General features: G+C 37.9%; 1 protein-coding gene across 5 annotated transcripts in view; it reads right to left on the minus strand.

Annotated features, from left to right (window-relative positions):
- Positions 1-7,593: 7,593 nt before the first annotated feature.
- ACMSD (aminocarboxymuconate semialdehyde decarboxylase) overlaps positions 7,594-27,447 on the minus strand; it is a 51,687-nt gene continuing 31,833 nt past the window's right edge. For 2 of the 5 annotated variants that reach the window (XM_069459520.1, XM_069459782.1), the window contains 2 exons: positions 11,349-11,447; positions 7,598-7,869 (listed from right to left, as the gene is read on the minus strand). In XM_069459520.1, the coding sequence (XP_069315621.1) occupies positions 7,807-7,869; positions 11,349-11,447 (162 nt within the window). In that variant the 3' untranslated portion in view covers positions 7,598-7,806. Of the gene's footprint in view, positions 7,870-11,348; positions 11,448-27,447 lie in introns of all 5 variants that reach the window. The other 3 variants (XM_069459678.1, XM_069459593.1, XM_069459760.1) reach the window with 3 other exon arrangements.

The following is a 27,447-nucleotide window of genomic DNA, read 5'->3' on the forward strand; positions in this document are numbered from 1 at the left end:
AACTACCCCACTTACACTCCCCTGCAAGCTGTTGCCATCCTACAGCCTGCCAGAGGGGTCTTTTCAAAATTCAACTTCACTTAAATCCATTCCCTCCTTAAAAACCTTCTCATTGCTTTTTGATAGACAAAACTCCTGAACTGACCTACAGTCTCACATCATCTTGCCACTTTATACCAAGAATATCTTCCTTTCTCATCTCCAGCCCCAGTGGTCTTCTCTCTTGCTGTGTTCTCTCCTGCCTGTTCCAAGGTGAGCAGATACATGCAAACCTACCCCCAAAGAGTGAGGGAGCTGAGAGGCTAAATAAAGAGGCTGATAAGTCCAGTTTCTCAGAAAGAAATGTTTAATAGGGACTTCCTAACAGAAGTGATGTCTCAGGTGGCTGCAAGATGGCAGGTAGATCACCACACCTGCCATCCAGAAAGCATCCTTAATATAGCAAGCATCCTTAATATAGTAAGCTTTTAGGGTAAAGACATATGTAGCTGTGATTTTCTTGCCAAAACTTGTGACCACTGGGGAGATTAGATGAGCATCTTTATGGGGGGGTTTCTATGCTGCAGGTATTGTTTAAAGGCCTTGCTACAGAAAACGTTTGTATAGAGGAGTCAAACATTGGCCATCATGGTGGTTTTGCTTTAAGATGGCGACACTCTTGCCATGCAATAGGCTGTTTTCCTATACTCCACCCCTTGAAATCAGCCATTATAATCTCACACATCCACCTCTTCTGCAGTAGTTCCTGGACTTAGAGAGAGGGTGTTTCATATTATATAGCTTTAGCATCAGTGGATTGGCTCCATCGGAGGCAGATGCCACAGCAACACTAAGGGCAAATATGGGACAGTAAATAGTATATAAGCATAATACCTAAACCAAGAAGCAGCTTCTACCACCAGGGACCCCCCAGGACCCAACCAGCTATGAAGCCAATCATTCAAAGTCAGGGTTCCATCTGAGAGATTGGTTATTTGGGTTTTCATATCAATCATTAATTTATTGATATTTATCTGATGCATCAGGAATATAAACACTGTTAGGTTTTTATAATTGCACAAGTCCCCCTTTGTGTGGCAGTATGTCTAAAGGATGTGATTTTGGAGGATAGCCACTCTCATGATTTTGAGAAATCATGAGAGTGACTTCCACGTATAAAAGAGAGATTCCCATGTGACTATCATTCAGAGCTTTCTTTGTATAATTTGTTAGAGCTTCCACATACCAAATAACATCTTTAATGCCTAGTTGAGGAAGAAATAGAGACCAAATAATCATACCAGTGGAAAACAGATAGGGACCAGTGGGATTCCAAATGAGGGAGATTCGCAGGCTTTGTAAGGATGTGACCTGTCTGTTCTTGCGCCCATGTATAACCCAAAAATCATCTTCCTAACCATTCAGGGAGTAACCAAGGCCATAAATTGGTGCCACATATCCGGGAAGCTCCATTTGGAGCCAACCGCCCAACTCCTGGATGCAGTACCCATTCTATAGCATGCCAATCAGTACTTAGTAACATTATATTGATAGTATATAAACATCAGTCTCTTGGTATCCATCCCATATCCCATATTTGGCCAGGTAACTTTAGAATGATTTTTTTTGTTCTCAACACAGGGGGGCAAGTTGACTAAGCTGGCCAAAAGGTGGGATTAACCAGATAAACCCATCCCATATTTGGGTTATGACATTGCGGTATCGAGTTGTTTTGTTCTTTAATTAGGGTGTTGCTGGTTGGAGAGTGTGTGAATTAATTTCACTGACAGAAAAACTCTTCCCATGTCCTTCTTCAGGAAGAGTAGTATTAATGGGCCATTGGGTTATTTTATCTCTAGTCATACTTGTGTTATACTCTATCATGTAATTTTGAGAAGCAGTAATATATTCCTGATGGTCTATCCAATCTCATCCTTGGAAGAGAGAGAACCACCATGGTAGGCCAGAAGTACCAGAGAGTGGCGTAAGGCCACATACCCATCAGGTATTTTTCTATAAGCCATCAGCATAGTCTTGGGTCCATTGAAGGAAAAGGTTTGCTTCATAGATGACAGCTCCATCTATTAGAATAACACTAGTTGATTCATTTGGAGCAATCAGTAAAAAGCTCTTGGCTTTTGTAAAGGGACCATATACCATATATTTTGCCCAGGGAATGAAGTGTCACCAGCAATTGTCAAAGCAATTTGGTTGAGAATATACCATATTAGAGAGCCCACCACCATGCCTTGGGGTATACATATTTCTTCTGACCATTTATAGTGGGTGATTTTTGGGTCTAGTATTCAATAGCATCAACAGGGACCAGACTGTCTAGGATATTCCCCACTTTATGCAGGAAATAACCTATCCAGCCTGAGGATATTTGCCATTCTAAGCCCCAGTGGAATGTCCCCTCCCCTGGCAATATGTCCATTGGCACCTTCATCCACAAAATATGCAGGTTGTCAACCAGTTCTGGAAGCAAAGCAGTTGTCTCAGTTACTAGTATACAAACAGTGGTAGGCCTGGGGGACAGTAGGCCAACCAGTCTTGGCTGAATTTAAAAAAATAAAGGCTGCAGATAACACATTCACCACTTGTGCAAGATAGGTCTCCCCTTGTAAAGTTCAAATTTGTGCTTTCAACAGACCATTTTTCCTTTCAATTAACTCTGCTGCTTGGGGGTTATATGGGAGATAAAAGTACCATGCTGTATCATGTTCCCTGGCCCAGTCCTACATACCATCTCCAGCAAAATAGGCCTCCCCAGTCACCATCAATGTGCTGGTGATAGCCATACGTAATACTGAGAGTCCCTAAACCTTTAATGGTACTGACTTGGTTAGCTTGTTTACAAGGAAAACCTTGCAGCAGTCCAGTAGCAGTGTCCATGCAGGTTAACACATTTATTTCCTTGGCTTACAGGGAGAGGTCTATATAATCCATTTGCCAAACTGTTGCAGAGTGAACAGCCCTTTGAATGTATCCTGCTTGATATGGTATACACCATGGAAGACAGTCAACAGTTTGTAACAGCTGTAAGGAGACTGCTATATTTTAAAGCCAATCCTGCTCCCTCTGCCGTCTCCCAGACTATCCTCTCACTTCTGTGACCACTTTTGTTATGTATCCAGGTTGGTATTTCAGCAGCATCATTTGGCACGATGCTTGTAATTTTTGTTAGGGTGTCAGTTACTATATTTCCTGAAACTGAGTCTTTTTGTGTGTGGCCACATGAAACACAGTTAAATCAGATTCAGGGTATTGTAACTTCTCTTATACGTCTTGCCTATGTTCGTGCCCCACATGGGTTTGTGCGTATTCGTCCATTTTTTTTGTCCCCCACTGGGCTAGCCACACAGTTAAGCCTTTGAATACAGTCCAGCTATCAGTGCATAGAACCAAAGGCCAGGGCTCATGTGTGATTACTAACCAACCAGCTTGCAACTCAGCCCACTGACTACTCTGATGCATACCTATATCACACCAGATTGTATCAGTTTATGGTTGTATAGCAAGAGCAGTCCAAGTACAGGGGTTTCCCCTGCTGGAGCCACTGGTATACGAAGCATTGTCCAGGATGGGTAACACTCCTTCTCTTACTGTGTCAGGCACTGGTGTAGGAGGAGATGAAAGGGTGTCCTTTGGTTGCTCATATGCAGCAGGACCTAATACAGCACATAAATCTGGGCTTAACCGACTTGCTGCTGGAATACTCATTGTTGCAAATAGGCATCCCATTTATTCAAGATAGGGGGTTTGGGCTACAGCAGGGGTGGGTCATTTAAACAATCCTTGTATCTATCCCTTGATTGGTAAATCCATTCTCACAGTCGTAGGAATAGTCTTTGTTAATGGTTTCACCTGCTGTAAGCATTATATACTACTGGCATTCGTTGTTCAATAGGAGAGTATCTGGTTTTGGCTCCTTTCCATAACTGTGACAAAAATCCTAAAGGGCCTGGTTTACAATACTGTGGTCACCATAAGACCCAACTGATACCCTCAGGAGCAGTAGTAACATCCAAAGTTATAGTGATACCCTCTAAAGGGGTACCTAAGGCTATGTCTGCTACACTACTAGACTTTAGTCTGTTCAGAAGCTTCCCGCTGAGGTGTGTCCCGGTCCCAATGTACCCCTTTTCTAAGTCTACAGATGGTCTCAAACACTGGGCTAAGTGTGGGATAAATGCTCTCCAGTAGCCAAAAAGACCCACAAATGTTTGGATTTCTTTTACCTTTTTTGGAGTTAGAAATTGTTGGACTTTGTCAATTACCGTACCCAGTTTCAAACCATTCTTATCCAACCATGTAACCCCTAAAAACTTCACTGTGGGCCCTGGGCTGTGATCTTCAGAGGGTCAGTTGTCCATCCCCATTCCCACAGATGTGCACACGGTGCTGTAAGACTTTACTGTAACACATTAAAATCTTCAGAAGTTAACATAATGTCATCAATATAACGAAACCAAGAAACAGAAGACAGAAATGAGAACAAAGGCAGCATTCCATGGCAACACTCGAGAGGTCCACTGGTGACCTTGCCAGGTAAAAGCAAATTTGTCTTGTGATTGTGCTGAGGGAGGAATGCTGAAAAAGGCATTAGCCAGATGTAAGTATGATGTGTCCCTAGCGTAGACACTATGTGGTCAACTGCAGCATGCATGGCGCAGTTACCTTGTTCAATTCCTGTTAATCCACAGTCATCCCCCAGGTATGGTCTGGTTTGCCTACAGGCCAGGTGGAACTATTAAATGGGCTTAGAGCTGGGTGTATAATATGCACCTTTGCCAGTTCTTCAATAATTGCACTTATTTCAGCATGCCCCCTCAGGCAATTTGTGTTGTAAATGTTGACCATCTGTCTAGGGACAGGGAGTTGTAGAGGTTTCCATTTTGCCTCTCCCCTGAGAACAGCCTTTGCTACATGCACCTTCAGTATGAATTGTCCTACTGAAGTTTGCAAAGTCTTTCCTCACATGATATCCATGCCTAAACTGTTTTCTGGAATGGGAGAAATAAACTCTATATATGGGCCAGAGGGAGCTTTTCCAATACCTAGATGTATCAAAGTCCTTTTTACCCAGATCCTTTGTCCCTCCATAATCATCAGTGACAGCCCATTGACAAGGGTGTCTTTCTGGATTTCCATGGATTAAAGTTCATTCTACCCCAGTATCTACTAAGGCAGTAATGTAATATGGGGCCTCTCATCGCCCCCTATTGCTTGAATATGGGGGGCAACCTTGGCCCCATTCCTCATCTTGGGGACAGGGCATTAGAATGAGGAGTCAATTTGTCTTCCTCTTCTGCTGGAAGGGCAGAAGGGAAGGGAAGAAACTGCTGTTCAGACTGTATTTCCCTCCATAAGGCTACTAATATAGCATTCCATTGTTTTTCTATTTTTTCTCAGGGTGTTCCTGCTCCCAATAAACCATGCCACATTTGCTTATGTGTGACTCTTATCAGTCCCTTTCCCCTTCTTTCTGTGGGCTTTCCTTTTTCCCCTTCATTATCCCTTGTTGGGTTACTGAGCATACTCTGTCCCTGGCTTTCTTGGTGGTTTCTCTCAAGTCTGTGATGGCTCCTCCCACATCATATACATCTTGCCCCCCTATGGGACCCAACAAAGACAGGAAAGGGTTGTGCCATTCTCTTGGTGCATGCTGTAGCAATTTATTTTTCATCCCATCAGTAAAAACTGCTTTATCAGGTCTCATGAAAACCTGAGCATAGATGGCTTGCCTCATTCCCAATTCTCGGAGAAGCCCCTGGGCCTCTTTGATTGACTGCCAGGAGGATGTCACAGACCGATTTAAAAATTTCCAGTGGCTTCTTATGAAACTTAATATAAGAATCTAAACTCTTGATCATGGTCTACTGATCTTGCCAACTTTTTGGCAACATCTACCTGTCTCTCCCTTGCTCACAAACTCCAGCCTCAAACAAGCTCTTTTCTGCCTCAGAGCCTGTGCACTTTGTCTGGAAGCCTCTTCCCCATTCTATTATTCAAATCTCAGTTCCAAGTCCTCTTTAAAGAGACTTTCTCTAGCCCTGCAATTTAATATTTTATCTCCCTCCTTTCTCCTAGTCCCTCTTTTTCACATTTTTAATTTCTTCATAGTGTTTATCAGTATAAGAAAAATTTCCTTCTTTCTTTCCTCCTCCTTTCCTCCTTCTGTTGCTTCTTTTTCTTCCTCTTTCCTTTATTTATTTCTGTTTCTTACTCTCTAGATTGTAGGCTTTGTCAGTGAAGGAATTTTATCCTTTTTGTTTACTTCTGGCGTGCCTGGAGCATTCCTGCAGTCTGGGGACACATAGAAAACACTCTATGCATATGAATATACCCATTCACTACACATACGATATTACATAAAGTGATTAGGTTACTTTTTATAATAAAACAGTCATTAAAGACTGTGCTCAGAGTGCTCAAATATAGAATATTTGTAAAGGTGTAGACATTTCCTCCAAAGATTGGGGAAGGAGAAAAATGGTAACATATGCTTCATGTTGTTGTTTTGTTAAACTTTTTCTCTTTAGGCAGATAGGAGTAGTAAGCAGAGTGGTGCGTGGCTAAGATCCTGGAAAGCAGCAGGAAGACCAAGAAAGAGATAGAACAATGAACTATATAAAGTGAAAATAATGGGATAGGAATAGTTAAGTAAGAATTAGATTCCTTCTTTACTCTGGAGAGGGGTCAGCATAAATTAAATGTCAATACTCCACTCTTGATTTTCTGGACTAATGGAAGGGAAAAGAAGAACGAATGAGTCCAAAATGAGAGGATGGTTTTGAAAAATTATATTTGATTTTGGAATTCAGCCAGAGGTAGATCAACCACAGGTGTAGTTCACTCCTCCCAGGGCCAAGTTCCTTTTCAGCAGCCCAAGTGGGACCATAAATGAAGTGTGTAGAACAAGGCTACCCTGATACTGTCCTGCTCACTTTCCATAGCTAGTTTTATATATTCTTCTCAATTTTTTAAATTAAAAGAGCTTATGGTAAAAGTAAATTTGTACACTGAAACATTTTCCCAGAGTGGGTAAGTCTCATTGAGTCGAAACCACGGCTGTATTCCCACAGTTTCGCTTTCCTATTTCCCCTCCTCCATCCCTAAAACCACATTATCCATCCTCCTAGACTCAGCCCAAGTTCTGACCTCTGTGAAGATGTGCCCAACACTTTAAGACCAAAGAGAATTCCTCTTACTGGCACTTCTTTGACACTCATGTTGTATTGCTTGGTAACTATTCCACGACCATGCATCTTGCCTTCCTAATTGGGCTGGAAGCTCCTTAAGGTTGTGCGTATTCTATATGTATGTCATTTATTTTATGGAGGCTAAATCATTCCCAGCCCAGTTTTGGGATAATGGAAGGTGTGAAAAGTGAATTGGGTGGAATTTGTACATCCTTGCTCAAAGTGAAGAACCTACCTGAGTCTTCTAGATAAATCTTGTGTTGGTCTTTGTCGGTATAAATCATTAATGACATTTTGTTTTTTTATTTCTTCCAGATTAATTAAAAAGGCACTGGGAAAATCATTTTTGTTTGTTTTTTAAATACTCAATTGGTACCAATCTTTATTTTCATTTAAAAAATTTTTTTAAGGAAAATCATTTTTGATTTACACATGAAATATACTGCTTTTCAGAATGAAAACACTTGTGAATCATTTTTGTTGTGAATAATTTAGGATATTTGGGATATTCTATTTCTAGGTAAAATAGTTCAAAATAAGATTTTAGTAATATGTGTATGATACATATTTCAAAACAAAAATGAAATGTCTTTTTGAAAGTTTGCCTTTGCAGTAAATTCAATCATTCATATTGTTTTCTCTCAAGACACAAAAATTCCAGGGCATTACCAGCTTTAAGTTTATCCTGAAAAAGAAAAGAAAAGATTTTATTTTAAAGCATTATTGGTTGTTTTTAAAGTACTGTATTGAGCATCTTTATCACCTCCCCAATATGAGAGAAAAATATTAGCAGGTTATACAGTGACTCTTTTACCAAAATCCACTTGGCCCACATTTTGCCCACTGCTTGAAATCTAAATCTGAGATGACTGTAGGAGAGGAAGAGACTTCTAAGGGGGAGAGCCCTCCTCGGGAAGTGCCCTTCTATGGAAACCTGTAATGACCCTCTAGTGAATCTTAAGGACTGTTTGGAGGCAAACATAGGGAAAAGGTACAGTTTAGGTCTGTGGGACAAGAGGGCTAGAAACAGTGCCCAGAAGTCACCTAGCCATCCCCCAGCTTCTGGGGGTGTGTGTGTGTGTGTGTGTGTGTGTGTGTGTGTGTTTAACATGACCTTGAATAAGAGGTAAACTCTTTAAGAGCAAGAGAAGTGATACAGGTGAAGAGTCTCAGATGAGGATACAAATCTGTATATCTTATAAATTTCACATGAGAAAAGGACTCCCCAATTTTTCTCCACCTAAAACAGTGATTTGAGGGGTAACTTTGTGATATCCTCATTGATCTATGCTCAGCTTGCAAAGGACAGGCAGGCAGCTGAGGGGGGAAGGAATGTATGGAGTCGTGTAACATCCATCTCATGACCACTTCAGTGTTCTTACACAGCCTTGAAAAGTGGGTGATTTGAGGTAGGGACCTCTTACTCAAGGTTCTTTGCTGATGCACGCTTGGGCCATCCTCCTCTAAAGGAAGAGTTCAGGAGTGACTGTTGCTGCTGGGAGAAACCATTTGCTTTTCCTTTTAAAATAGCTTGTTCCCAAGTATCCTTTGAAGGAGATAAACTTGTGTGTGTTGGATAGAGATCTGATCCTGGCGTCGGGGGATTTGGGGTTGCATCCATGTGCTATAACCCCACAGTTATATCGCCTTTTGGCAAATCACTCAACCCCGAAGTCCTCCACTACTTCATGGTGGAATGCATCTGCCTGTATTCAGTAGTCCCCCTGTTCTAAGACCCTCAGTGGATGTCTGAAAGCACAGATAGTACTGGATACTATATATACTATGCACAAATTTCTTTCTTTCTTTCTTTTTTTTTTTTTTTACAACTTCATGGATGGATTTGTTCTTACAAAATAAGGTCTTAGCAACTTTAGCATGATGTTTTTTTTCTTTATTAAGTTGAGAACTTTCACCTTTTCACTTAAAGGAAGCACTTTACAGATTCTCTTTGGCATATCTGAATTGCCAGCTTCACTAATCTCATGTTTGGGAGCCAATATTAAGTAAAATAAGGGTTACTTGAACACAGGCACTGCTATATCATGATGCGATAGCGAGATGGTTGACCTGATAAGCAAGGTTGCTACTACGTGACTAATGGGTGACTAGCGTCTATAGTGTGGATCCACCAGACAAAGGGATGATTCACGTCGCAGGTAGGATGGAGCAGAATGGTGTGAGATTTCACCACGCTACTCAGAACAGCATGCAACTTAAAACTTATGAATTGTTTATTTCTGGAATTTTCCATTTAATATTTTTGTACCATGGTTGATCAAGGGCAGCTCTAACTGTAGAAAGCAAAACCGTGGAAAATGAAACCATGGATAAGGGGGCATTCCTGTACCTCCCAGTGTTGTTATACTTATCAGATGGATTTATTTTACTTTAAATTTCTTTAGCTGTTTTTGCCTTCACATGGTTCAAAATTCAGAAGGTTTAAGATGGGTACTTCTTTCCACTCTGCCATCCAACCACCACTTTTTCTTTTCAGAGTTAACAGTTTCTTGTTTATTCTTCAGACATATTTTATGCTTGCACTGTACAAGCAAATACTTATATTTAGGTACATGGATGTTCTTTTCCACAAACGGATAGTGTACTATCTACAAATGGAAGTATACAAATTGTTTTGCACCTTGCTTTGTTTTTTTAAAACTTAATATATCTTGGAAATAGATTTTTTATGGCTGCATAGATTCCATTGTTTATATATATTATTATTTATTTAACTATTCTCCTAAAGATTATTTTCAGTATTTTATTACAAAAAAATGTTACAATGAATAACCTTATACAGAATGTCATTGTGAAATTGTGACAGCATAACATTTTTATGCAAGATTTTTTTTGAAACTTAAAAGTGATAAGCACAAGGATAAACAATAAAAGGCATAAAATAATAATTATTTCATTAAATTCTTAATCAAAATACTTGGGGTCATCTGGTTTCTGTTTAATTTTGTTTAACTTAATAGAAAGTTTTTCATTTTCAACATCTGTTGTAAAAAAAAAGATAAAAAGTCTTAGTATAGCTTTCTACTTTAACAGGTAAATATTTAACAATTCAAAACTTTTAGTGCCTTAAGGTGTGTAAGTTCCAAAGGGGACACTTTCTGTGTAAAACAGTCTGAGGTTTCCCAGTTAATAATTTACAGCGCATCAGAATGATAATCAACGTTGTATACTTGTATACACCAAAATTAACTCTTCTTCTTCAAGCCTATTGAGAAGACCTGATAAGCTGTATCTTTTTTTTTTTTTTTGCTTTATTGTTTTTAACTCCTATACTGTGAAGACAACATAGCTATATATTTTAACAGTTAAAGCAGAGAGACTTCAAGGCAACCTTTAGATTCTAGTTTAGAAAAAAGCCAAAATTATGCAAAAGGATTATGACTAAGACTTACATAAGATTTGTTAAGAGTTTACACATCTTCATATTTTCAGTTTTGGCTCTCTCTGATCCCTGGTAGCGATTGGTGGTGAAACCCTTAGGAAGAATTTGGTTTTTTGGAGGATGGGGTGGGGAAGGAGATGGCAAAAGAGAGGGAATCTGAAGACATTGCATCTCATTTTAAACTTATCTTGGTTCAGGAGCTGAAGGGGTAGACTAGGTAGTGGTAGCATTATAGCACATTTTAGTGTCATTTAGACACCTTAAAAGTGAAATGCCAACCCCCCCCCAAAAAAAAACCAAAAAAAAAACCAAAAAAAAAAACAACAACAACCAGATACTTGGGGGATATGATTTCTTGGGTCCTTGTTAATCAGACTTTAGTCTCAATATCCAAATAACTAGAGACATTACAACTTTTGAGATTGATGGATTTGTAATAGAAATATTAAAGGAAAAATTTTGTCATTTTTCTTATGATCCATTTAACATTCAGGCATATATTAATATTATGATACAGCTTATTACCGTTTTCTTTCTGGGCTTTATGAATTTAGTTGTGCTAAGCTGACTTTCAGCTTTGTCACGTTCCTTTGCCCTTTAATAGTTTAGCTATTTCTGGAGAAAGAGTAACATTAATAGCTCTAGGAATATTAAGTGTAATGGTTCCTCCGTTCTTTGCTATGTATCAAAGTGCTCTGAAACCAAACCCAGTTAGAGCAGGAAAACTTAGGAGGAGGGTTATGAAGTAAAAATGCATATACCTTTGTTTCTTCATCAAATTCTTCCATGGACTCTATCAATTTCCCAGGTTCCAGCTCACCTAGTGGAAAGGGATAATCGGTTCCTAAAATGACTTTTTCCTAAAAAAAGAAAATATATTTTCATCTGTAATTTTGTAAAACATTGAAGAGTCTTTTGTAAACAATTATTCTTACTTACTACATATATTCATATAGTGAAATAACAGATTTCTTCCTGATGAATAAAAACATAAAACTAGTCTAAAATTTTAAAGATTTAATGGTTCAAAATTTATTCTGACATTTTTTCCAGTAGGTGTCGCTATTAGGTCTCTTAATGTTGCAAATCCACCCCATTCTCCCCCCACCCCCGTTTTTTTTTTTTTTTAAATAACTGATACAGAATACTAAAATAAAAAAAACAGGCATTCATTTACTAAAACATACTCATATATTCAGATGAAATTAAGGATTCTATCTTTTTTAGAATGATACATTGCAATTGATCCCACAATTTTTGAAAACACTAGAGTTGGAAAGGAAAAATAAAAAACAAATAACTGGATAAAAAGTAAAAAAACCAAAAAACCAAAACAATTCCTGTCCTATAAACTGGATCATGATTTTTTGAATGATATAGCTTCGTGTCTCCATTTGACACTTTGTACAACAAAACACACAGGGTTTGTCAATCTACAATGTGCAGTATGACAGGCAATGTGCTGCAATCTAGATGTACCTTGGTCAACAAAATAGATATGGTCCCTGTTCTCAGGGAACTCATAATCAAATGAGAAAGAGCAACATTAAGTCAATAATGGTATTCTATTACAATAAAACAAGAAAAACATTTCAAACTAGAAATTTTACTTCTAGAAATGTATCCCATTCACACACTTCTACCAGAAATATTTACAAGGGAATAAATTAATGGAAACATTATATGTAACAGCAAAAGACTATCCAACTAAATTATAGAATAGCCAAAAACAAAAAAGGAATAAACAATACTTACATGTGTTGAAATGGAATAATCTCCAAGTTATAAAGAGGAAAATGTCTAGAACAATGTATCTGCTATGCTTATATTTCTGTTTTTAACAAGGGGCCTATACACCCACAAATATATGTTCATATATACACAGTCTATTTCAGGAATGATATCCAAGAAACAGGTAACATTAGTTGCCTCTGTGGAGGAAGACTAGGGTTTAGGGGTCAGAAGAGCCCCCTTTCTTTTTTTTTTTTGGAGATATTTCACATACCATAAAAATTCACGCCTTCAAAGTATACAATTCAGCAAGTTTTAGTGTATTCACGAATTTATGTAATCATTCCCACTAATTCTAGAATGTTTAAAAATATTTTATTAATCTTACATAACCACAGAACTTTCTCACCCCCAGAGTGAACCCCATACCAATTAGTATTGACTCCCTATTCTCTCCTCCCTCCATCCCTTGGAAAACACTAATACACCTCTGTGTCTACAGAATTGCCTATTTTGGACATTTCATATAAATGGAATCACATAGTATGTGACCTTCTTTCATTTACTATAATATTTTCAAGGTTCATCTATGTTGTAGTTTGAATCAGTACATAACTAGGAGTGGAATTGCTGGATCATATGGTATGTTCCCACTTAGCATTTTGAAGAACTCTGGCTGCAGTATTCAGTATTCCCACCAGCAATGTATGAGGGTTCCAATTTCTCCAGATTCTTGATAATACTTTTTATTATCTTTTTGATTATGGTTATCTCAGTAGGTGTGAGGCGGTATCTCATTGTGGTTTTGATTTGAATTTCTCTAATAATTAATTATGTTGAACATTTTTTTCATATGCTTATTGGCCATTTGTATTTCTTCCTTGGAGAAATGTCTGTTAAGGTCCTTTGTATCTATTCATGCCCTTTATATCTTATTATCATTGTGTTATAAGAATTCTTTATATATTCTGAATACTAGAGCTTTATTAGATATATGGTTTGCAAATATTTTCTCCATTCTGTGGGTTTTATTTTTTATTTTCTTGGTATTGTCTTTTGAAGCACAAAAGTTTTAAATTTTGAAGAAGTCTTTATTTCCTTTCTTTGGATCTGTGTGCTTTTGGTGTCTTATCAGAGAAACTATTGCCTAATCCAAGGTCAAAAAGATTTACACTTATGTTTTCTTCTAAGAATTTGTGGTTTTATCTCTTTGATTTAACTCTTTGATCCATTTTGAGTTAATTTTTGTGCACGGTGTAAAGAGGGGGTCTAACTTTGGCTTTTTGCATGTGGATATCCAGTTGTCCCACTACCATATGTTGAAAAGACTATTCTTTCTTCCAATGAATTATATTGGCACCCTTTTTGAAAATCATTTGATCTTTATATCTGTCTTTAGGCCAGTATCACATAGTCTTGATTACAGTAGCTGTGTAGACAGTTTTGAAATTGGGAATGTGAGTCCTCCAACTTTGTTCTTCTTTTTTAAGATTTTTTTTGGTGGGCTATTCTGGATCCCTTGCATTTCTATATGAATTTTAGGGTCAGCTTGTCAATTTCTACCAAAAAAAAAAAGGCATCTGGAATTTTGATAGGGATTGTACTTAATCTGAAGATCAATTTGGGGAGATTTGCTGTTTAACAATATTAAGTTTTCCAATCAATGATCATGGGATGTCTTTTCATTTATTTAGGTCTTTAATTTTCTTCAACAATGTCTTGTCATTTACAGGGTACAAGTTTTATACTTTTTTGGTTATATTTTTCATAAGTATTTTGGTTTTTTTGATGCTATTATAAATGGAATTGTGTCCTCAATTTCATTTATGGATTGTTCTTTGCTAGTATATAGAAATACAATTAATTTCTTGCATATTTATTTTATATTCTACTACCTTGCTGGATCTATTTATTAGCCCTAATAGTTTATTCTTTAGGATTTGCTATATACAAAGCTATGCCATCTATGAAGAGATAGTTTTGTTTATCCCTTTTTTTTTTTTTTTTTTTTTTTGAGACAGAGTCTCACTCTGTTGTCTGGGCTAGAGTGCCATGGCATGAGCTTAGCTCACAGCAACCTCAAACTCCAGGGCTCAAGCGATCTTCCTGCCTCAGCCTCTCAAGTAGCTGGGACTACAGGCATGTGCCACCATGCCTGGCTAATTTTTTTTCTGTATATTTTCAGTTGACCAGATTATTTCTTTCTATTTTTTTGGTAGAGATGGGGTCTCGCTCTTGCTCAGGCCGGTCTCGAACTCCTAAGCTCAAATGATCCGCCCACCTCGGCCTCCCAGAGTGCTAGGATTACAGGTGTGAGCCAACGCACGGGGCCCTGATTTTTTATTTATCCTTACTGGTACTTTTTATGTCAGTTACTTGGAAAGGGTATTAAAATCTCCAACTGATTATGATTATGAATTTGTTTATTTTTTCTTTTAATGCCAATTTTTGTTTCAAGAATTTTTAAAGCTCTTTAGGCACATTCATATTTATGATTATTGTGTATTACTGATAAATTGACCCTTTTATCAATACAAAATACCCTCTTTAACTCTGATAATATCTTTTTGCTAATCAGTTAAGTAAAAAATGTTAGTGTAGTTTTCATTTTTATTTTTTTTATTATGCATGAAGTTGACTGTTTATATCTTCTGCCCATTTATTTAGAGCAGTTTGTTTTCTTGCCTATTTTTAGAAACATTTGAAATATTAAAGATTCAACTCTTTGTGATATATGTTGCAAATATTTTCTCAGTTTATCATTTGACTTTTTACTTTGCTTATAGCATTTTACTGCCATGCAAAAGTTTTTTAAACTATCAAATTTATCTGTCTTTTTCCTTGTAGTTTCTACCTTTTGAGTTAGGAAAGTTTTACCTACTTCTGAGATGTAGATGAATTTCCCCATGTTTTCTCCTAAATACACTTGTAATCTTGGCCGGTCCCCACCCCCCCATAGTTCTTCCTATATGTTAGTACCAATCATGTTGTTAGAGCTCAAAACATATTTCATGAATGAATGAATCACGATTTTTTTTATTCCTAAGCATTGTTTTTAAACTGTATTGTATAGCAAACAATTGGAGGCTGGCAGGTTGGGGTGGGGTGTAAATGGTGGGTATAAAGAAAGGGACATGGAAGAGGGGACAGAGGGAGGCCTAACAAGCAAAGCTTTTCTCCCCACGACCACTCCCTAATTACAAGAGCTTGCTTGTTCTCTGTGTTATTTTTTACACATTGTTATAAGACTGTTTGACCAAAGGTGTCCATGAATTAAAAACAACATTTCGAAACACTGAACTAGAGTATTTCTAAGGTTCCTTGTGTCTCTAAACTCTTAGATTCTTACAGACTCTAACCCACCATTTCTTACCCCTAGCTGTATGTTAATATCACCTGGGGCACTTTTAAAAAATACCCACTACAGATCCTACCCCAAACCAATTAAATCATCATATCTGGGGGTGGGGCCTAGGCATCAGTGTTTTTTTTAAAGCTCCCCAGATGATTCTAATGTGCAGCAGAGTTGAGAATCACTGAACTAATCCGTGCCCTTGGCCTCAATTCATCTCCATTATATTCATCTAAATTAATAAGTCACAGATATTGGGCCAAAAATATGGGACATTTGGAAAAACTTAAACTTGAGTAATTAGACTTATACCAAAGCTGAGTTTAAGATTTAATGTGCCCACTATAGTAGTGTCTGTTTGCAATGCAGGATGTTAAGTAGCAACTCTGATCAGATTTGTGTAACAATTTTACCCCTATTTATTGGGAATTGTCTGTTGGGTATTAACTGATCATTTCACAAATTCGAATGTCTGATGCATAACTGTTTGATAGAGCATGAACCTAAACCTATTTTTCCTTCTGGTTGATGGTACCACTTTCACCTAGTTGCCCAAACCAGAAACCCAGGAGTCGTGTTGGATTCCTCCTGCTCCCTCACCCCCAGCATCTCATGGGTCACTTGGAAACCTACCTCTATATCATTTCTTGCCTCCATCACCTCTTTTCCATTTCCCCAGTTCCTCCCTTTACTCAGCTTTCCTAACCAGCACTCAACTCAGCCAAGTATGACCTCTGTGCTCCTGTAGCACCCTATATCTACATTTATTCACAGCACTTCCATTGTTATGAGATATCTCTGATCATAACAACAAAATCTGACATGTATTGATTGCTTACTATGTGCAGGGTGCTGCTCTAAGCCCTTTGCATTTATTAACTTATTTAATCTTCCCAACCTTCCTTTGAGGTGAGTTCTACTATTATCCCCATTTTAGAGATGAGGAAACAGAAATAATAACTAACTTGCCTAGAGTCATGCAGCTAGTATGTGGGGGAGCCAGGTTTGTGTTTCTGTCTCCTCCAGTCAGCTAAGACCTGGGGCAGAAATGGTGTCCCCAGCTCTGAGCACAAGGCCTGGTGCAGGGTGGATGTTTGTTGAACTAAGTTGGGCTACTACTATAATTTTCTAACTGATCTCTCTGATTCCAGTCTCATCTACTTCAATCAATACTAAACACTGGAGAAAAAGGTCTTTTAAAAATAAAAATTTGATCATGTTGTGTCCTCACTTAAAATCCTTCAGTAATTTCCCATTTCTCAAAAGATAAAGCTCAAATTCCTTAGCATGGCATAAGCAGCCCCCAATAAATGTGAGAAAGTGGTCCCTACACCTGAGCTAGGGAAGAATTCTGTGGTCTGATGTGACTAGCTGCTTTTCCTAGGGGAGTAATTAGCATTGCTGATAAAATACTTGAGCAATTTTTCTGATAGACTAATGAACTTAAGGTCCTCTCTTGGAAAACCCACTCACCTGATTATTGGTCTCAGCACTAGTCTAAGACCTTTAACCAATAATGTAAAGAGGCTATCACCCTCAAGTGGATATTCTTCTTTGTAAAAGTCTAGTCTAACAACAATTATCTAATCAATTTTTTCCCTAGAAAATGTGTCTGCCAAGATGGATTCTTTGAACTGGACTTTTAAGAAAGCCTGTTCTGTTGAGACAAGTTTGGAGTAAGACTCTGATGCATGCTTATAACTGATAGTTGCGTTAACACATGCGTGTGTGTTGAAGTAATGAATGCTTGAATGTATGAAAGATGGAAGTCTGATGGGTAACTAGGCCTGAAATAGTAACTGTATTTAAATACTCTAAATTTGAGCTGTGTGAGGATAAATGACACTTTGGTTTCTACCAAAAAAAAAAAAAAAAAAAAAGATTTTCCTAGGTTTTATGATTTCATTTATGAAATAATATAGGAAAGTGCATAAAGAAGTCTATAGGAAGACCATGATAGACTAATAAGTCTATTCCTATATTTCTGTATTCATTACTTTATTAAACCAAGCAAATACACCTGCTGGTAGAAGCCCTAAAGACCCAAAGTTATGTTTACTCACATCTGTGCCAACAGCTGATCTCATTCTGAACTGTCTGCTTAGTATTCACTGGAGGTTCATTTGTCCTTATTTCTAATCTGCTCTTGCTAAAACTGTTTACTATTTCAAAATACAACATAATTTTTAAAAGTCCCATGCTCACTTTACATTTGTCAAGTACATTAACATGAAAATTACATCTAGAGATTAATTTTGCTTTCTAGTCAGGAATTCTTCCATTCCCAGTATTACAGCCTTCTTGAATACAAATACATTTTGAGAGGGGCTCTGTTTTGTTTTAATGTGGAAAAAGCAAATGGTTCTAAAACAGACATGAAAATCAGTCTTCTGCAATTTATCCTTCCTTGTTAAGACACTTCCCTGCTTTCCTTCCTAACTTGATTTTGGATGCCCATTGCAGAACATCGAACTGATGATTTGATAGTATTTAATAATTATTTAGTAGCTATTGTTCACTAGTCCTCTCTGTAGGAAGTTAATGATCCACTTGTGGTTATTTGGTTTGTAAATTTTCCATCCCCATTATCTATCTGTACAGCCTTTATTAATAACCTATGGTAAACTTTTGACCATTTCTTACTTGTTAATTTCATAAGAGAGAGGGAAGTAGGCACAAAAGAACTGGAAATAAAATTCTTGTCAATTGAATTTCTTGTACAGAGGGAGAAGAGATAGTAGCAGAAAAAAAGGTGGGGAGAAGAGATTCTTTCTGAATTATATAGTCCTATAGGATGAAGATCACATACACCATTGCTTCATATCAGTCTCTACTTGGTAGATGCTTAACATAATAAATGCTTGAGTTAAAATACTTTTTCTGTTGCAATTTCTATTACCTATTATGTCATAACTGCAAATTGATTATGTTTTAAATGAATTACATGGAGAATCCTGGATTAAGGAGGCATATGAGGTGGCCTTGGATAACTGTTGCCCCCATTTCCCACTAACTGTAGCTCCCTGGGATACCCAAGGTTCTCATGACATCTCAACAATAGGCACGAACGAGATCTTGTCTTGGGCATTTGATCTGTGACTTAGAAGATGCACCTAAGCTGGAAATCAGTCAGGCACAATGGCCAGAGCTGCTTCGTCCTTTTTCTGTGCCTCTATGTCTTTAATATTCAAGACTACTCTATTGAAGGGGTTCTAAAGGGTTAGGATGATCTGAAAATACTGAAAAGGCTCTTTATCATCAAAGAAAGATTTGATTATACCCAGGGCTATTGTAGGCAGTAGCCTACACGCCTGGGCCTGGCCTCCCAAAAATTGAACTTTCTTCTGTCTTCTTGTCTGTGATCCAAGAGCCTATTCCCTTGGGATCCACTATGATCATAAACCAATTTTTAAAGATATGTGTATTAATGTGCTAATGTAACATTTGACAATATCGACATTTTAGTAGGGCCTTTCTAAAGACTCTATTAAAACCCAAAGGAATAATTTGGAAGGTGATCATTTCAGGTATCATGACCGTCTCTTCTGGGATCCTGAAGTTATACCTTCTGACAGATGCTGGCTTTCCTTATTAGGCAGTAAAGCAGTGGCTAATCCTGATGGATTTCTCAGCACCAACGCTTTACCCCGACATATGGCTCCCCCTGCAAAGCCAGCAGCAGCACACATCTCCCTATGAGGTCAAAGACTGAGCTGATACTAATAGTGATTAATATTTGTGCCAGGGAAAAGAAATAAACTTCTCACCTGCTGGGATACATTAACTTTTTCACATTCTCGGGGAATGCTGCAAACACTGAAAGATGTGGTTTACTAAATAGTACTAATAGTGGAAGAAAGTTTCATTTTCCTTCTGGAAAAGGAACACTTAACTGTCTTCTCATTAGCATATCTCATTAGTAGCATTTGCAGTAAATACAACATAACTGTATTATAGCTTACGACAAAAATTTTAGTATACTAGGGATTCAGTTTGTTTTCTGAGACATAATTTCCTAGAGAAGGAGCCTGGTTTAATTTAATCAATGCAAAGTAAGATTAGCCTTATATCCCCAAGATCATTACACAATTCAGTTAAACAAACATTAACTCAACACCCACTATTTGTAAGGCACTGGAATAAGGTGATATGCATCTCTGACATTTGCATAGTCCTTTGGTATAGTATTAACTTTGCACATCAACAAAATATTAACTTTTCACATAACCAGATCTTCCTGGTTATCGACCCCAATTTACAGTTGTGGAAGCTGAGGCTGAGAGGGGTAAGTGACTTGTTCTTAAAGGTCACCCAGCTAACCAGTGGTAGAGCCAGTACTTGAACTCTGTCTCACTTACCACAACTTCTTGAGAAGATAGTAAGTTATACTCTTGTGTCAGGAAGCTTCCAGGCATCACACACACACAAAAAGGGGTTCTACGCTATTGAGAACCACAGTGCACAGGAAAATAGCATTTAACCAAAATACTTGGAGATTGAAGTATTAAAATAAATTTAAATGTCATGTTAGGTGAGAATTAGGCATGAAGCCCTTTTTGTTTTAAGCCATGCTGGAAGTATTTCTAATATATATGATGTGCTCTACTGCCTACAATACCCTGGGTATAATCAAATCTTTTTTTGATGATAAAGAACCTTTTCAGTATTTTCAGATCATCCTAACCCTTTAGAACCTCTTCAATAGAGTAGTCTTGAATATTAAAGATATAGAAACACAGAAAAAGGACGAAGAAGCTTTGGCCATTGTACCTGACAGATCTCCAGCTTAGGTGCACCTTCTAACTAACTCACAGATCAAATGCCCAAGACAAGATCTCGTTTATGGCTATAGCTGTAAAGAAAAATGACACTGTTGCTCCTAAAAGTGAGCCATTTCTTTTACTATGAGATTAAAATACTTTCTTTTTTTTTTTATTTCAGCATATTATGGGGGTACAAAAGTTTAGGTTACGTATATTGCCCTTACCCCCCCCATCAGAGCTTCAAGTGTGTCCATCCCCTAGACGGTGTGCATCGCACCATTATGTATCTATACACCCATCTCCTCACCCCTCAACATCTGCCCGACACCCGATTAATGTTATTCCTAAATGGAGATTAAATACTTTCTGTTTTGCAGAACAGGAATTTCTGGTTTCTCCTTTAAAAATAAAGAAAACAACATCTGAATAGATATTTTGGTTGGAGTGGCTGGCTAAAAGTCTAACTTACAGAGAGAGAGGCCTCTGTCTCATCACTTTTTAAAAAAATTGAGGCGAAATTCACAAAACATAAAATTAACCATTCTAAAGTGTACACTTCAGTGGCATAGAGCACAATCACAATGCTGTGCAACCATTACCTCTATCTTGTCCTAAAACATTTTTAGATAATTTTATATAGTTATCTAAAAAGTCAACAAACCCAAGAGTTAGGTAATAAAACATTTTACATGCCCAAGGTACAGACATATGAGGAAAGCATTTAATATGAAAGATTGAGACTTTTTAAAAAAGACAAAAGAGCCACTTGGAAGAAGACTTACAGGGATAAGTAAACTCCAAAAAATTCTTAGTATATTCAGAGAGATAGGAAAGGTATTGCATCCACCCAAAAAGAACAGGATGTTAAAAAAAAAATTCAGAGAACAACAAAAATAACAACAACTAGCTCTTGGAAATTTTTAGAAAAGACCAACTAGATAGAAGGCTTTGTTAATAAAGTTGAGAAAATCTCCCAGAAAGTAAAACAAAAGTTCAAAGAGGTAGTATGTAAGATAGAAAAAAAAAAAAAAAAAAAGGTTCAACATTAGAATAATAAGAATTCTAGAAAGAGAAAGCAGAGGGAAGTAAATCATCAAAGAAATAATTTAAGAACATTTACAGAATGAAAGGGCCTACAAAATGACTAGTATAATGGGTGAAAATAGACCCAAAGCAAGTAACATCATTGTGAAATTTCAGGACAAAAAGAAAATCTTACAGTTTTTGCAATTGTGGGGAGGAGGGCAGAGAAGTACGTTTTATGCAAGTTCCAAAGATTAGGATGGCATTACATTACTCAACAGCAACTCTAGGCTGGGCTGAGCAATGCTAGGCCAAGGTGGGAGAATTGCTGGAGCTCAGGAGTTTGAGACCAGCCTGAGCAAGAGTGAGACCCCCATATCTCTAAAAACTAGAAAAACTTAACCAGGCCTGGTGGTGGCTAGCGCCTGTAGTCCCAGCTACTTGGGAGGCTGAGGCAGGAGGATGAGGCTGAGGTAGTAGGATCACTTGAGCCCAGGAGTTTGGGGTTGCAGTGAGCTGATGACACCACTGCACTCTACCCAGGGCAACAGAGCGAGACCCTGTCTCAAAAAAAAAAAAACAAAACAAACAAACAAAAAAAAACCAACTCTAGAAGCCAGAATACAATGGAACAATGTTTCTAAAATTTTGAAAGAAAACGGTTTCCAAGCTAAAATTGTATAGCTAATCAAACAATTAACTCATTATAAGGGAAAAATAAAGACATGTTTAGATAAACAAGATTTCAAAAATTGCACCTCCTATACTGCCTTTCTCAGAAAGTTATTGGAGGATATTGTCCACCAAGATAAAGGAGTAAACCAAGAAATAGGAAAATCTTGGGATCCAGCAAACAAGGAATCCAATGAAAGAGAGAAAGAGAGAGAGAGAGAAATAATGTCCTCAGGATAATGGTAAAGGGAGATTTCAAGATGACAGCTGTGCAGCAGGTCTATATAGCAACCCAATCCATATTCAAGCAAGTGAGAAGGCTCCCGAAGATAGTTTTTTAAGAATAAGGAATTATAATAACTAAGACTACTGCACCCAATGTGTTTGGATGTACTGAGAGGAGAGTTACAAAATTGGTGGAGAGTTTGGGGTTAAGTTAGTGTAGTGTGCAAATAAAATGAAATACAGAGAGAAGGAAGAAACCGGTGGGCTGCAGTCATCTCATGAACCTCAGAAGAAAGCCTGAACCAGAATTGCCCAGCCACAGGGTTCCAGAATTCCTGACCCAGAGAAAATGAATAAGATAATAAATGTGTATTGTTGTTTGAAACCACTAGGTTTTAGGCCAGTTTGTTTTGGAGCAACATATAACTAATACAGAGTTTAATACTGGAAGTGAGGTGCCGCCATAACAAAAAACAAAAAATGAGGGAGTAGCTTTGGAACTGATTAGTGGGAGGAAGTTGGAAGGACCTTGAAAATAATGAAAGACTTATTAGAAGCCTGATGGCCTGTGAGAATGCTGCAATAAGGGCTTAAGGCAGAGTGAAGCAAATGTTGGAAACTAGGGGAAAGGTGATCCTTGCTATGTGGTAGCAAAAATTTAGCAACACTATCATCTACAGTAACATGCAAAGTAGAAAATATATTTAATGAACTGGATGATATAGCTGAAGAAATTTCCACATGAAGTGTTGCCTTGCTTCTCCTTTCTGCTTATGGTAAAATGCAAGAGAAGTTCCTTAAAGGAAAAACTGTTAAATATAAAGGAGCCAGGAATTGTTGGTTTGAAAATTCTAGGTCCTTCCAATGGCAAATAATGCTAAAATTAAGATTTGGCTTTCTGGCAAAAATGAAATCCAGGGCACAATCAGAAAATATAGTCTAAAAATGAAGCTAAATGTGAATAAAATAACATCTCTTTGTTATGACCTCAGAAGACTTAGGCAGTGCCTCAAAGAACCATCCAGTCAAACGATAAGGGTTTCGAGGAAGCTTAAGGGTGTTTTCCTTCAGTCACCTTAGCAGAAACCCAAGGTAAAGAAGGGCTTTTCTCTGAGAAGGGCTTTTGCCTAATGGTGTAAAGGTTAATAAGATTTATAAAAGACCCACAAAGTTTTTAAGAGAATTGTATTAGCAAAAGACCACCAGCTTGGACTGAAAAGAACAGATGGAACAAAATGAAAAAAAGCCTTTGGACGCCAAAACTTGTACAGGCATGAAGCAGTCTAACACAGGCTAACTTTCATGGAAAAGGAAGAATGGCTCAGAAGGTAGAACCAAAAGCCATGCTGAATCATTTCTGCACTTTGAGTTCTAATCAAGGAACTGCCAACATGTTCCTGATGGATTTCAGATTTGCTAGTGACTGGTGACTCCTCTGAACTTCCTGTTTGCCCCCTTTTGGAATGAGAGGGCCTATAGCAACTATCCTATATCTGTCTGCCATTTTATTTTATTTTATTTTTATTTATTTTGAGACAAGGTCTCACTCAGTTGCCTGGGCTAGAGTGCAGTGGCATCATCATAGCTCACTGCAACCTCAAACTCCTGGGCTCAAGCGATCCTCCTTCCTCAGCCTCCCGAGTAGCTGAGACTACAAGTGTGGACCACCATGCCTAGCTAATTTTTCCTATTTTTTTTTTTTTTTTTGGTAGAGACAGGGTCTCACTGTGTTGCTCAGGCTGGTCTTGAACTCGTGGCCTCAAGTGGTCCTTGCACCCTAGACTCCCAGAGTGCTAGGATTATAGGCATGAGCCACTGCACCTGGCCTCACCGTTTTATATGGAGTGTGGGGGGAGAGGGGGGCAAAAGAACTTGTGTCTTTCATTCACAGTTCTTCAGACTGAGAAAAACTGTACATTAGGAGCCTTATCCATAAGTTCATTTAAGTAATGAGATCCTAGACTTTAAGGTGATGCTGCAAATGGATGTGACTTTTGGGGCAGTCTTGGTAGGGGTGAGGAATTTTTGTATTCAGGAGGAATATAAATAATTTGTGGCCAGAGAATGGAATGTAGTAGTTTTAAAATATGTCAAATTCTTTTATATGCCTCCTTTTAAAAGATGGGGCCTAATTTCACTCCCCTGAATGTGAGCCAGATTAAGTGACTTTCTTCTAATGAATAAAATGTGGCAGAAGTAAAGCTACGTGACTTCTGAGTCTTGGTCATAGAAAGGATAGTTTCTGCTGGTGCATGCTCATTCTCTCTCTCTCTCTCTCTCTTTCTTTCTCTCTCTCACTCCCCCTAATCTCTGTCTCCCCCATCTTCATCATCCTTCCCCTATTCTCTCTCAGGTCATTCATTCTGGGGGAAGCCAGCTGCCACGTTGTAGGGACACTCAAGCAGCTCTGTGAAGAGGCCGACGTGGGGAGGGACTGAGGCTTCCTGCTAAAACCCAGCACCAATGTGCCAGTCATGGGCAAAAGCCACCTTGGATATAAATCCTTAAGCCCCAGCCAAGCCTTTAGGTGACTGCAGCCCTGAGTGATATCTTGCCTTCAACCTCTTAAGAGACCTTCAGCCAGTTAAGCTGCTCCTAAATTCCTAACATACAGAGATTATGAAAGATAATACATGTTTACTGTTGTTTTAAACCACTAAATTTTGGGATAATTACAGTCATGCACCACATAACAAACATTCTGGTCAGTAACATACAATATATAATAGTGGTCCCGTAAGATTATAATGGAGCTGAAAATGTAGCCATCATAACATCGTAATGCAACACATTCACATGTTTGTGGGGATGCTGGTATAAACAAACCTACTGCACTGCCAGTCCTATAAAAGGATAGCACATACAATTATGTATAGTACATAATACTTGGTAATGACAATAAATGACTATATTACTGGTTTATGTATTTACTATACTTTTAATGGTTATTTTAGAGTGTGCTTCTTCTGCTTATAAGAACAAAAGTTAACTGTAAAGCAGCCTCAGGCAGGTCCTTCAGAGGTATTCCAGAAGAAGGTGTTGTTATCATAGGAGATGACAGCTCCATGTGTGGTATTGCCCATAAAGATCCAGTGGGATAAGGTGTGGAGGTGGAAGACAGTGGTATTGATGATCCTGACCCTCTTAGGCCTAGGCTAATGTGTGTGTTTGTGTCATAGTTTATAACAAAAAAGTTTAAAAAGTAAAAAAAATATTTTTTAAAGAGAAAAAAGCTGTAATCCCAGCACGTTGGGAGGCTAAGGCAGGAAGATTGCTTGGGGCCAGGGGTTCAAAGCCAGTCTGGGCAATATAGCAAGACCCCATCTCTACAAATTTTTTTTTTTTTTTTTTTTTTGAGACAGAGTGTTGCTTTGTTGCCCAGGCTAGAGTGAGTGCCGTGGCGTCAGCCTAGCTCACAGCAACCTCAAACGCCTGGGCTTAAGCAATCCTACTGCCTCAGCCTCCCGAGTAGCTGGGACTACAGGCATGCGCCACCATGCCTGGCTAATTTTTTTTTCTATATATATTTTAGTTGGCCAGATAATTTCTTTCTATTTTTAGTAGAGACGAGGTCTCGCTCATTGCTCAGGCTGGTCTTGAACTCCTGACCTTGAGTGATCCACCCGCCTCGGCCTCCTGGAGTGCTAGGATTACAGGCGTGAGCCACCGCGCCCGGCCTACAAAATTTTTTTAAAAAAAAATTAGCCCGGTGTGGTAGTGTATCCCTGTAGTCCTAGCTACTTGGGAGGCTGAGGCAGGAGAATTGCTTGACCCCAGGAGTTTGAGGCTCCAGTCAGTTGTAATTGAGCCACTGCACTCCAGCCTGGGCAACAGAGTAAGAATCTGTCTCAAAAAAAAAAGAAAGAAAGAAAAGAGAAAACTTATACAATAAAGATATAAAGAAAGAAAATATTTTTGTACAGCTGTGCCATGTGTTTATGTTTTAAGCTAAGTAGTATTATAAAAGAATAAAAAAATTAAAAAAATTAAAAGCTTATAAAGTAAAAGTTACAGTAAACTAAGGTTAATTTAGCATCAAAGGAAGAAAAATTTTAAAAATAAATTTAGTGTAGCCTAAATATACAGTGTTTGTGACATCTATAGTAGTGCACAGTGATGTCCTAGGCCTTCACATTCACTCACCACTCACTGACTCACCCAGAGCAACTTTCAATCTTGTGAGCGCCATTCGTGATAAGTACCCCATACAGGTGTACCATTTTTTATCTTATACCTCATTTTTACTGTTCCTTTTCTATGTTTAGATACACAAATACTTACCATTGTGTTACAATTGCCTAAAGTTATTTAGTGTAGTAACCATGCTGGACAGGTTTGTAGCCTAGGAGCAATAGGCTATACCATGGAGCCTGGATGTGCAGTAGGCTATGCCATCTAGGTTTGTGTAAGCACATATGATGTTCGCACAACAATGAAAGAACCTAATGATGCATTTCTCATAAGGTATCTCTACCATTAAAAGACAGATGACTGTACTTATGCAGCAGTAGATTACCAATGGATCTAGCCAAAATTATGATATAACCATATGGGTATATGATATGACTGATCTCTTAAAAAATCTGTCCACTTAAATATATAATGTCTATTTTCTATGATCATGTTAATATAGGGAGGCAATAAAGTTCCCCTTTTCTTTGATTTTTCACGGTGATAGACTTATAACATATAACTAGCATTCTTTGCATCTGTCTTTAAAAATGAGCAGATATAGATTGAAGGTGAAGACTTTTAGAAGTGGAAGGAAGCCAAGAGGTTAAGTAATTTAAGTACTTCTAGACCAAATAGCCCAGTGTTTTAGAAATAGTAGGTGCTCAATAATGGTTTTGGGTTTTTTAAAAATATATATATCTATTTATTCCTAAGATATTTAAAATTTTTATTTATCAAAGATATGTCTATACGTGGTTAAACAATCACACATTACTAAAATACCTTTATTATCAAAAGCAGTCCTGGGCCCACTTTCCTAACTCTTGTCCTCCAATGCAATTTCTTGTATCTTTTCATCTTGTATCTTCTGACAATTACCTTCATATTCACAGATAATAAACTCATACATTGTTTCTTGGT

Source organism: Eulemur rufifrons, chromosome 1 (genome assembly GCF_041146395.1).
Source record: "Eulemur rufifrons isolate Redbay chromosome 1, OSU_ERuf_1, whole genome shotgun sequence".
Lineage (NCBI taxonomy): Eukaryota > Metazoa > Chordata > Mammalia > Primates > Lemuridae > Eulemur > Eulemur rufifrons.